The following is a 12605-nucleotide window of genomic DNA, read 5'->3' as shown; positions in this document are numbered from 1 at the left end:
AATGGTTTACATACTCTTTATGAATGTCTTACGCATCATTTGCTTAACATGAATGATAATTCTAGTAATTGTTTGGTGTCTGCATTCATGAAAGCCAAGTAGTTTGCAACAGGTAAGGAGAAAGTCCACATTAACAGACAGTCATAAATGATGAACTGTCTTCACTTTACTGTAGGGCACATAATAACATGTACAAAGGATTTATAGATATTTTAGGGATGTTTTACAAAGCATGTTAAACATGAACAAACACATTAACAGACAGTTGTAAATGATGAACTGTCTTCACTTTACTATAGGGCACATAATAACATGTACTAAGGATTTATAGATACTTTAGGAATGTTTAAAGCATATATTAAACATGAACAGGCTACCAATAGCTTGTATATATTATGTAACATCAGTTACAAATGATTTAATAATCATTTACAGATGTATTATACATGGCTTATTCATGAATTGTTACTAATACCTTTATAGATGATTTGTAACCGTAGTTATAAAGGTTTTAGTAATCATTTACGAATGTCAATAAACAGGTTGTTAATGATTTGTTAATAGTCTACAAACTGCTTATAAACATTTATAAATGCTTTAGAATGGGTCGTTACAAATGATTTAATAATCTTTTACCGATGTATATAAATGGCTTATTCATGAATAGTTCACTACTTACTTATACTTTACAAATGATTTGTAACTGTAGTTATAAAGGTTTTAGTAATCATTTACGAATGTCAACAAACAGGTTGTTAATGATTTGTTAATAGTCTACAAACTACTTATAAACGTTTATAAGACTTGATTTGGCACTGTAAAAAAGTGAACTGAATTGAATTGGATCATTTTGAATTGAATCGAATACACAGAAAGCACTCTTGGGTACCCCTCTTTAATTCAAATGTATATATTTACAATGGGTGGAAATATAGAGTATTGCATTGTCCATATACACTGCAATCTTTTCATTGGTTTCCTTCTCTAATCAGTTTGTCATTAAAGCACTTCTAAAACACACATAAAACCATAGTGGATTTTATTTTATTTTATCACACACATATTACATCCACCCATCCAGTATACACAGAAAAAAATAGTTTTAATTTGACTCTGGGAGTGTACAAATGGCACCAAATTGACCATTTGGTTAAATGTTTGCACAGTTTATACTCTGAGTACACAAATGGATAATTTAACACTGTGTACAGAGTTACTAATACAGGCTCAATTGTCTTGTAAGTTTTAAGAAGAAAATAAGGTATACAATTCCTAATGGTATACATTTTAATATTCACATGGTATTACACAGAATTACCGGAGCACATTTCATATAATCTGAACTACACCCACTGATAATACGAGTTATTCATGGTTAGCCTCGCGTGGCCACACTATATCAATCGCAGAGGGCAATTATTTTGTTGCACTGGCAGATTCGTCCTGTCCCAGGCTAATTCATGGTATGGCACTGGTAAAATAAATTTAGACAGGAGTCAAGAAGTCCTTCTCTGTGTCAGTTTATTGTACGGACCGGCCTGGGGAGTTCTCCAACCAACATAGATCATACAGGGGTTTATATACACCTCACTCACACAAAATTAGTTAACCTAGCCTGTTACACAAGAAGCTTTGTATTCATCTTTGGTCATAAACATGTGGTATCGATTGCAAATCATAAACTATTTTAGAGACCTTTGACATTAGGTCTCCTGACCATCCCATGAGAAATAACTGGGCAAACCTTTACCAGCCCAAGGTCACATCAACATTCCCTGCGATTAACTGTTTATCCTGAACTGGACATTTTGTCCAGTCCATGTGCTTTTCATTACCTTAGTGCATAGATGTCTTAGAGAGAGGTCTTAAAAGATATATAAAGTTTGCATACTAACACCAGCTAATAACCATGTACACATTGCACTTGTGCGGAACTTAAACACGCACATGTGCATGCGCTCGCACGCACACACACGCACACACACACACACACACACACGCACACGCACACGCACACGCGCACGCGCACGCGCACACGCACACGCACACGCACACGCACACGCACACACACACACACACACACACACACACACACACACACACTACACTACATTACACTACACTACACTAGTCTCGTGTCAGTTGATAACAGATCAACGTCTACATTCAATTCAATGAATGGACTAAAACATTGTGGAAACAATTCACAGATTAGAAATAAAAATAACAGCATTACAGAACCAACTTCATTGGGATGATATCAGTCTCGTTCTGCGAGGGTGGTTTCTAACCAAAGCTTGTACACCATATTTGGTAGCACTTTTTGTCTCACTGTGGATCATTATGCCTGGGAAAATCAATGGGGAGCAGCCCATTGATTATGGCGCGTATTACACGGCTAATAAATACATTAATACATTGGCCCAAAAGTAACACAACTAAGGATTTCATTGCTTAAGCAAAGCGGTCGCCTCGGGAAACAACGGGAAGTGTTGATAAATTAGAATCAATGAAGAATCAATGTTCAGTTATTGTTCAGTCAATGTTCAGTTATTGCATTGTCTAATTCTCGCTTCAAATTTCTTCAAAAACATTCTTGAGAACAATGTTTAGCTATAAATGTCATTGTGTTTACATAGCTGTCATGTTGGCACAGATTGATATGAGCCAGGTGCTCCCAGTCTTTGATTAGTGAACGGCCTGTCATTGAGTTTAGCGGTCATTATACAAAACAGACTGCTGAATTCAGTAATTGACCAATCAGAATCAAGCATTCAAAGAAGCCGTGTAATAAAGGGGAAACAAATTGCCGCCGCGATGGTCCATTCCATAGTTGTGGGCAGTTGAATGAGGGGTGGTTTTCGCCCAAAACAACAGAAAGCAGAGAAAACAACTTTCTGGACGTGGAGGTGCAGGTTTTTTTTGCAATCCCGTGGTTTGCTGCTTCTGTGCCTCTGAGGGACTCAGATGGTCACTCGTGGGTTGGCGAACAGCGCCATCTAGTGGAAAACCACTGAAAACACCAACACGTCAAAACCCGTCATTGGCAGTGAATGATTTAAAACAAAAATAAAAGGTTCGAGAACCACTGCCCCAGCATATTGGTTAGGCGGAGAACTCCCATCATCTGGCAATAGGCGAGACTGTACACACACATTGATATACCCCTCTCCTTTAGTTAGTGTTGATGCCCTGGTCGATGGGTGGGCAGCGTGAGATCAGTGTGTTGACCATCTTCTGCAGCATCTCAGCTCTCATCTTGCTGATCGAACAGATGTCCTCGTGGTTCGTCTTCTCCTCACGACTGTAGTCCAGTGAAACCTGAGACACATACCCACACGCAAACAAAGCTTCGGTTAGACCAAGGGTTCCCAAACTTTTCAGGTTGTGACCCCCCAAATTAATCATATTTGAACTAATCTGCCTACCCTAGAGCCTAGGTCTGCCTGACATTTCTTCTAGTTAAGGGGGAGTTTAGTTGAAAAGGCTTCAGAACACAGAGAGAAAAAAAACTGCCATGGCTCAACTGGAGTGGAATTTTCAGTTAAAACCTCTAAATACACGTTTGCAGGACCATGATGAAGACTTTAATGTTTTGTAAAACCAGCATGTCATGAAACCTTTAATAAAATGGAATTGAATTGACAAACACAGGTGCAGTTAAACCACGGCCCCTACACATCATATACATGCCGATAAATGTGTCACCAAAAATGTAAAACTCATTCCTCATTACAGCTATTGACCGATATAATACATTATGATTAATCATCAAAGTGTTTTAGTCTAGAAAAAGGTGATAGCCAATAGCATTTTAACAAGCTTGAAGGAAACATTATGTGAGATTTGCGACAGACCTTGTTGGTGATGAGAGAGAGACCAAACACTCTGAGGCCACAGTGTTTAGCTACTGTCACCTCTGGCACTGTGCTCATACCTGGAGGAGAGGAGAGGAATAGAGGGGAGGAGAGGGTGGAGGAGAGGAATAGAGGGGAGGAGAGGGTGGAGGAGAGGAATAGAGGGGAGGAGAGGAGAAGGGGAGGAGAGGAGAGGAATAGAGGAGAAGAGAGGGTGGAGGAGAGGAATAGAGGGGAGGAGAGGAATAGAGGAGAGGAGAGAGGTGAAAAGATGCTCATTAAAGATGAAAAAGCGTAACAATAATGTTGTCTAACTGAAACAGCAAACAACATGACAACACTGATAGTTGAAGGATGTTCCTATAGGGCTCTGGCTCCAGACAGGAGGGAGGGGAAGGGAGGGGAGGGGAGTGGAGGCAGGCCTTTGATTAAATGGTAATAATTATCTTGGTGAATTATACCCCTAGGGAGATGGAACTACGGTGTGCACGTGCGCGTGCGTGTGCGTGTGTGTGTGTGTGTGTGTGTGTGTGTGTGTGTGTGTGTGTGTGTGTGTGTGTGTGTGTGTGTGCGTGCGTGTCTGTAGACGTGTGCTCATGCTTAGCGTCGTCATTACCAGTTCCCATATTGTATTTTTCCCGCGAATTGCGGTCGCGAGGTTCGATTCCCAGTGTTAATTTTTAATAGATAGCCCCAGGAGGCTGGTCAAAGCTATTATAGAGCATGCTATATAGCCTACACGAACACACACACACACACGCACGCACGCACGCACGCACGCACGCACACACACACACACACACACACACACACACACACACACACACACACACACACACACACACACACACACACACACACACACACACACACACACACACACACACACACACACACAGTATGGTATCATCAGCAGGCTCACTGCATGAACAGTTAGCATCATGTACACATGATGTTATAGCCATTGAGCCTCAGGAAGGCATGTCATGTATACACCTGCAGAAACCTCTTTTCTCGTAAATGAAGGCCCAGGTACCGCTTGGAGGGGAGATTTTATTCCTGGTACCCCCTCATCCACACTGATAAGCATATACTTACAACCACATGCACACAGATCTGCTATTTTTTGACATTTTTTCAAATCTTGGATTTTTTTTAAAAGCGAACATTTTAACTCAAATCGTTGCTTCTGGGGGATTCTACAAATGTCTGTTTTCAAAAACAGTTTTTTGAAAAGAATATCAGTGATCCTCAAACCTTTTTCATGTCAAGGACCCCCAAAATGATATGTATTGGGCACGGACCCCCATCTCAAAATATGTTGTTCCAGGGACCCCCCAGAAGCACAGATTTGAGTAAAAAAAAAATCGCTTAAAAAAAATAGTTATATTTTATATTCAAAGATTTGCACACACAGATTTTCACGATTTTTCCAAAATAGCAGATCTACAAGCTCGTAGCGCGGCACTCGGTAGATCTGCTGTTTTTGAATAGCCCAAAGAAATCTAAAGTGACACGGATGCGTTCCCGGTCTTAAAGGAGTAGTTCACCCGAAAAATGACTTATTTTCTATCAGTTACACACCCCATGAAGCATTTAATTCATGGAGATTTATCTGTTTTTGTCGCATTCTTATGCCAATAATTTGAGGATCGGTGGTCTCTCCGGTAGGAGACTCAAAGAAGATTCTTTGAGTCTCCTACCGGATACATTAACATCTTTCTGCCGGTCTTCAAATTATTGGCTTAGTAATGCCATAAAAACAGATAAATCTCCATAAATGAAGTGCTTCATGGGGTGTGTAATTGATTGAAAATAAGTAATTTGTTGGGTGAACTACTCCTTTAATGGGTTAAAATGGTGTGACTGTTTGACACAGTGCTGAGGGGTCAGAGCAGAGGACCAATTAGTGTCCCAGTGGGGGGACAGTTCACCTGGTCACCTGCTGACCTGGTATAGCTATAGGATCATTAGCATGGCCACTGCACCGCCATCATTTATTTACCGCTGTCACCCCGGCTACCCAATTAACCACACACCACTAAACGACATGCATGTGTGAGAGCTGTGTGTGGGTGCGCGCGTGTGTGGGTGCGTGTGTGTGTGTGAGCGTGTTCGGCTTTCAGCTGCAGGTTTAAAAACACTGAATTATTTAGCTGATTTACAATACAAAACTTCAAAAAACCAGAATCGAAAATGTGCAATTTTCTATAGATACATGTACTGTATGTGCGCAAGTGTGTGCGTGTGTTTGTGTGTGCGCGCGCATGCGTGAGTGCGCACACGAGAGAGAGAGAGAGAGAGAGAGAGAGAGAGAGAGAGAGAGAGAGAGAGAGAGAGAGAGAGTGATTAAAGTAACTGTTGTATTTTAATCACCTGCATACAGAGTAATTACTGATGTAAGTCTTAAAACAACTCTCTGAGAGCCCAGAGATCACATTTCTGTCCTACACAGTACAATCCTCTGTGTCAATGTAACTCTGAGTGTACAAATGTAACCAAATGGACTTTGGGTCTGTCATTTGGTTCCATAACCTTTTGGGCCTGTAATGACCTGCCCAAAATAGGGATCAATTACTATTTGATTATTTTATTAAATCATAGATTATCCCCCCCAAAAAATAAAATGTTGTAATCGATTCAATGGATTAGTGACTAAATTGATCGATTAGATTGATTAAATTATAGATTATCCCCCCCAAAAATAAAATGTTATAATCGACTCAATGGATTAGTGATTAAATTGGTCGATTAAATTGATTAACTGTCGCTCCGATTTGGTTGGTAGAGCCAGCCTCTGATCTGCAGCATGCATGCCAATACTGCGTCCGAAAATAGCTGGTCAGTGACTCTGCTGACTCACAACTTTGCGCTGTGTGAGCTTGTAGATCTGCTATAGTATAAAATAGACCTTAACCACTTAAACCCTGGTTTTGTTCTTTTTTTATTAAATACCTTTGCTGAAAATAGCCAATCCACAAGCTCACAACGTGTCGCAAAGCTACATTCTGCTAACGTTTTCCGAGTGCGTATGGTGGGGTTTAAGTTGTTAAGTGGTTAATATTATGTTAATAATAATCTAAATCTCCAACGTAACTAGCAACTAAAGCTGTCAAATAACTGTAGTGGAGTGAAAAGTATACAATATTTGCTACTGAGATGCAGCGACATCAAGCTAAAGGACCTCAAAACTCTACTTAACACATTATCCGCCAAGATATTAAACATCATTTTTGATCCCCTTGCCAGCGTTTATTACCTTAAATAAACGCCTTTGGAAGCCACGTTGTGTATAATTTCTTTTTTTTTTTTTAAGTCTCCGTGGATTGGGGGAGGGATCCGTGTATCCACTGGAACAATAACATTGCTGCTTAGAGCGCCCCTTGTGGAATTTTCAAAACCTTTTTAAAAAAAAATAGAACACATCTCTGCGTTTTTGGCAGGCAAGTGATGCATTTAATAGAATGCATATATGCGTTCTTGGCAGGCAATGTGTTGAGTACAGTACTCGAGTAAATGTACTTGGTTACTTTCCACTGATACTCACCCACAGAGTCACATCCCAGGATCTGCAGCATGCGGGCCTCGGCCACCGTCTCAAAGTTGGGTCCGCTCACCATGCAGTACACCCCCTCCCTGACGAAGTTGGTATAGCCCAGCTCCGCTATGATGTCCATGGCCAGCTTTCTCAGGTCTTTACTGTAGGCGTCTGACATGCAGGGGAACCGGATCCCAAACCTGACACACACGCACGCACGCACGCACGCACGCACGCACGCACGCACGCACGCACGCACGCACGCACACACACACACACACACACACACACACACTAATATCACTGCGTAGATATTAGTCTGGAATCTCTGTGTGGAACCTGCATTTCCGAGGGGCAAATTAAAAAATCACACCCTGTGTGAAGGTAGCGGCGCCTTTGATACATTTTGTCATCGATATGTGTTTATAATGTGTTTATAGCCATGTGTCACGTGAAGCTTGACCAATCACTTTGTTGACGGGTCTGACCAATCAGAACGTTGACGGGTCTGACCAATCAGAACGTTGACGGTCTGACCAATGAGAACGTTGACGGGTCTGACCAATCAGAACGTTGACGGTGAACACGGACAAAGTCAGGTATAGAGCAGGATCGGCTAGCGCCGCTAAAAAAATGGTGATGAACCCGCCCCATATTTGCATACTGAGCCCTGATTGGTCCCTCACAACTTCGGAGGGAGAGAAATCCAATATCTATTGAGAGGGGCCAGACCTAATCTGCAGAGGGAAATGTATTTTTTTGCAATGGCAGATTTGTCTGCAACCAGGCTAGTGTTTACCTGCAGGAACACATTTTCTTCTTGCATGTATTTTGGTGTTTTCACTGTCACCAAAAAACGGCCCCATCTACCAAAATAAAACACCATCTGCAGGTAAACGCCACCACGCTACTCCTGTGGCTAATAAATGTTAGTATAGAAGGAAATGATTGGTTAAAAATATATATATTTATTGTTTTGTAAAGTACCATAACACAGGGCAAAGTTACATACTCTGCCTTTAAAGCGGTGGTTCTCAAACCTTTTCACGTCAAGAACCCAACTTGATACATGTACTGTATGTCCTTGTTGATGTTACTATGTTGATTGTTCTGTGTTGTTGGATTGTTTTATGTAGTGTTACTGTGGTCATCGGTGCTGTGCCCGATGACCACCTTGAAGACCAGAAGATTCATTTCATGAGGTTTATAAAAATGTTCAATAAAACATGTATTCGGCCAGACATCCGTCTAAAAAGATACTGTACAAGGACGCCCCTAAAAGAGGATTTGTGAACATTATTCTTTGTCAAATTATTTTTGAAACTGAGAAAACAGCCAGCACACAGAAAATGTCCTTTTCACACTTTTATTGTACCTCTCCACGGACAGAGCGACAAATTATTTTTGAAAATAGACGATCTACAAGCTCACAACGCATCGCGATGCAACACACTGTGAGCTTGAGTGAGCTTGTACGGCTATATAATCAGCTATGTTATTATAATGTAAATAGGGATCAAGTGTTTATTTTAAAGGACCATACTGGTGTCGGTCTGTTCACAGCCAAATCCATGTGTGTCCATGCACACACAGAAAAATAATGGTTCTTTCAAAGGCTATATGGTTCCTCTAAAGAACCATTTGATCTAGTGAATGGTTCTTCACGTTCCTCATCTAGTTCTAGAGAACCTTTTTTTTGTCAAAGTTCTTTGAGGAACCGTTGGACTCTTAAACCATGTCAGACATTCCTCGAAAATAGCAGATCTACAAGCTCACAACGCGTCGCACCAGTGGCTGGTTGTGAGCTTGTAGATCTGCTATTTTCGACGAACACATTTCAGCCGGTTGATGAAGTAAATACGGTTTAAGCCGGGGTTTGGGTTCTTTATAGAACCAAATATATGGTCTGAAAGGTTCTTTCTGAATAACCAGTTTTGGTTCCAGTTGGCACCTTTATTTTTCTGTGTGTACCTCAGAGAGTTACCAATGTAACCACATACACATTGAGAACATGTTTGTGTCATGTTTGTTTACGTATTCTCCAAAAGTTACCAAAACTAATGGAACCTGCCTGAATAAATGAGTCAGCTCAACTTAATTGCATGGTTAATTAGTCATGCATGTTTGAATTTCTATTTTTGGCTACACTTTCCAAATCAATCCACACTTTGAGAATGCACAAATGCATCACAAAGGAAACAAACAGACATAGTCAATATCGGGCTATGCCAGACCATTAGTATGGTTCCTTCAATCCGGAAACGCATACACAGTGTCATTTTGGATTTTTTGCTATAACCATTATCTTATACTTACGAGCTTGTAGATCTGCTATATATTTTTTTCATTGTGAACATTTGTGCAAATCTTTGAATATGTATATTTTTTAAAAAGAACATTTTTAACTCAAATCTTGGCTTCATGGGGGGTCCCTGGTTTTCACTGACATCTATTTGTAGGTTATTGATTTAGGATCATTCTGTTGCTCTCCAGCCTGATCTCACAGAATGTAGTATACATTGCACGGACCCAGTGCACCTCATTCCGTTAATAGTCTCCTAGAAAACCCAAAAATCCGTGCATATGTACGGCGAGTCCCACGGTGGGCGTAACCAGTTGCAACCCGCAAAAACCCGGAAGCAGAGCAGTTCCCACAACAAAATGTACGATTCTGTGCCTATCGGTGCATAACTCAAACGGCGCTGAGTAGGATCAAGGGAACGTCGCATCGTTCGGGACGGCAACTCGTTCGCTTTAGCTCACTCGGTGGTCCCTTACGTGGCTCCAGTTCCCTTGAGACCGCGCCTCTGAAATGGTTTAGTCACAATGGGGGAGATGCGAGGCGGCTATGCACGGATTTTCGGGCTATGCATGGAATGACACCTCCGTGCAATGTATATAAGTCGTGTGAGATCGGGTTGTGCTCTCAGTGCTACCACATCCCTATACATTTCACTGTAAGGGTTTCTAGGAGAGATGAATAGGTGAATCTTGGTCCATCTGTTTTTCATTCATCTTTGTGTGCATGCATGAGTGTGCACAACAACGATCAGCATATCGGATCATTATTCTTTATTGAAAATACTGTACAGTACCCCTATTCAATCTATTGGGAAGCCAATTCCTTTATTCCATTAGATAGTGTGTGTAGAGGTAAGGAACAGAGATGTGTATGCTATAGGACACGATTTCATAAATCCTGTTCATTTAGGCATATTTCTCCTCGCTTCGTTTGTCATATCTCCTCATCTCATGCTTTCCCTTCTCTCTCTCTCTCCTCTTTCTCTCCTTCTCCGGTGTACATATACATACCTTTCGTCATTGGGTCCACAAAGTGGATGCTGTCCAGCAAAGCCAGGCAGGTTGATGTGGTCTTTGATGATCATGATGTCTCCCACTTTGAAGTCTGGACACAGGCCTCCAGAGGCGTTGGTCACGATCACCGTCTCCACACCCAGCAGTTTGAAGATACGCACTGGGAACGTCACCTACAGAAAAAACATGTGTTTTTTTTTTGGCTGTTTTTTTTTTTTTTTAATAGGCTATATGGTTCCACGAAGAAATGGTTCTTCGTGGAACCATATACTGTAGCTTGCTAAAGAACAATTCTATTTACTGAATGGTTCTTCATGTTCCTCATATGGTTCTAAACTTTTTTTTCTCTCTTTTTTTTAAGTTGAGGAACCAGAAATGGTTCCTCAAAGAATGGTTTGATTGATTGAATACTTTATTAACAGTTTGCAAAAAGTACCGAAGTACGGTTTTACAATAATGCTACGATAACACAAGCCGTGGGAGCTGGTTTCCATTGTGGTCCTATGTATTCAATGCATCAAGACATATAAAGACATACAATACTATGCAATAAATCATCAATACTAGGAGTAAAACATATATTTACAGAAAAACTGTGGGGTGTCATTTCTTTTGGCAAGCCAGAAGACTTGTCTAGGTCCAGTTGCAAATTGCAGACAGGTGCTCTTTCATGGCGGTTTTGAAGGGAGGGTATAAAGTAGTGTTGATTTTGACAGCACATTTTTATTTAGTTTTAGTCATAGTCCTTTGAATCGAATTCCATTTAGTTCACGTCATATTTGAGTCATCTGAAATGTTTTACTGTGTGTTAGTCTAGTTTTAGTTGACTAAATATCATAAGAATATAGTCGGCTAAATCTGCAGTTGATTTAGTCGATTAAAATGTATTTTGGCGGTGCCTTGATGGCGTCGTAATGGCTGATGTTACACTTGGTTGCGTGCTGAAATTAGCCGATCTACAAGCTCGCAACAAGCTCGCAAGCTTGTAGATCGGCTATTTTCAGAGTGCAACACCTGAGCGCAACCAAACATTTAAAATGACTTGTCTTTTAGTTCTACTGGATCTGTTCTCCACTCGTCCCTTACTAACATTGTGGTTGTTGATACAATTGTCAAAATATTTAGTCTTAGTTTTAGTCATCATAACTTAGTTTTTATTTAGTTTTGTCAGTGAAAAAGGTAGTCGTCATAGTTTTAGTCGACAAAATCAACACTGGTAGGGAGTCGCACTTTTTGATGGTTCTTTGAGTTACCTTTAACTACTTAAACACCCAATACATCAAACAATCCAAGCGTCCCAATTTTGGGCATGTCTCAATAGGTGAACATTTGCCGAAACAAAAATCTACACGATCGGCTAGTTCTGCTATTTCTGAATTTGTAAGTATAAGTGCATGATGTTTTGGTTAAAATAAGTGTTAAATAGCTCTATATTCTGATAGTACTCATTGCTATAGAGAGTTCGTTCAGTGACAGGAGTGTCCTTGTCTCTCCAGCTCTTTGGTAAACATAATTTAAACTCATTTTCTGGTCGGGATATCAATTGCATCCAATCAGGAGAGAGAGCTCACGCTCAGGATACAGATTTTCAAACAATGAACAAAGTAAAGCACAGCAAGACGAGGCAACTATGAAGCAATGAGGCAAAACAAAGCCAGTAGAAATACTGATGAAAGGTATCCACATACAAATAGTCTGGCTGGCTAATGTCTGTAACATTGTGTACAGTATAACGCTATACAAAGTATAACCTGCCGTATCAAATGACATAACCCATTAAGACCAGGAAAGCATCTGTCATTTTATTTTTAACCACTTTAACCATTATATTATACTTGGGCTATTCATTATATATATTCGTTGCTGTCCAGCAGAGACCAGCTAACTCCATTTTT

The 12605-nt window shown here is 40.5% G+C and overlaps 1 protein-coding gene across 1 annotated transcript in view; it reads right to left on the bottom strand.

Annotated features, from left to right (window-relative positions):
• Window positions 1-3174: 3174 nt before the first annotated feature.
• Window positions 3175-12605, bottom strand: part of pnp4b (purine nucleoside phosphorylase 4b) — a gene marked incomplete at both ends in the record, with an annotated part of 45831 nt that continues 36400 nt past the window's right edge. Inside the window, 4 exons of the mRNA XM_084052394.1 lie at window positions 3175-3321; window positions 3858-3937; window positions 7405-7595; window positions 10708-10883. Of these exons, the coding sequence (XP_083908520.1) occupies window positions 3175-3321; window positions 3858-3937; window positions 7405-7595; window positions 10708-10883 (594 nt within the window). The remainder of the gene's footprint in view (window positions 3322-3857; window positions 3938-7404; window positions 7596-10707; window positions 10884-12605) is intronic.

Source organism: Gymnoscopelus microlampas (assembly GCF_963454915.1).
Source record: "Gymnoscopelus microlampas genome assembly, chromosome: 3".
Taxonomy (NCBI): domain Eukaryota; kingdom Metazoa; phylum Chordata; class Actinopteri; order Myctophiformes; family Myctophidae; genus Gymnoscopelus; species Gymnoscopelus microlampas.
Note: the sequence above shows the minus strand (reverse complement) of the source record. Positions and strands in the feature narration are given on the sequence as shown.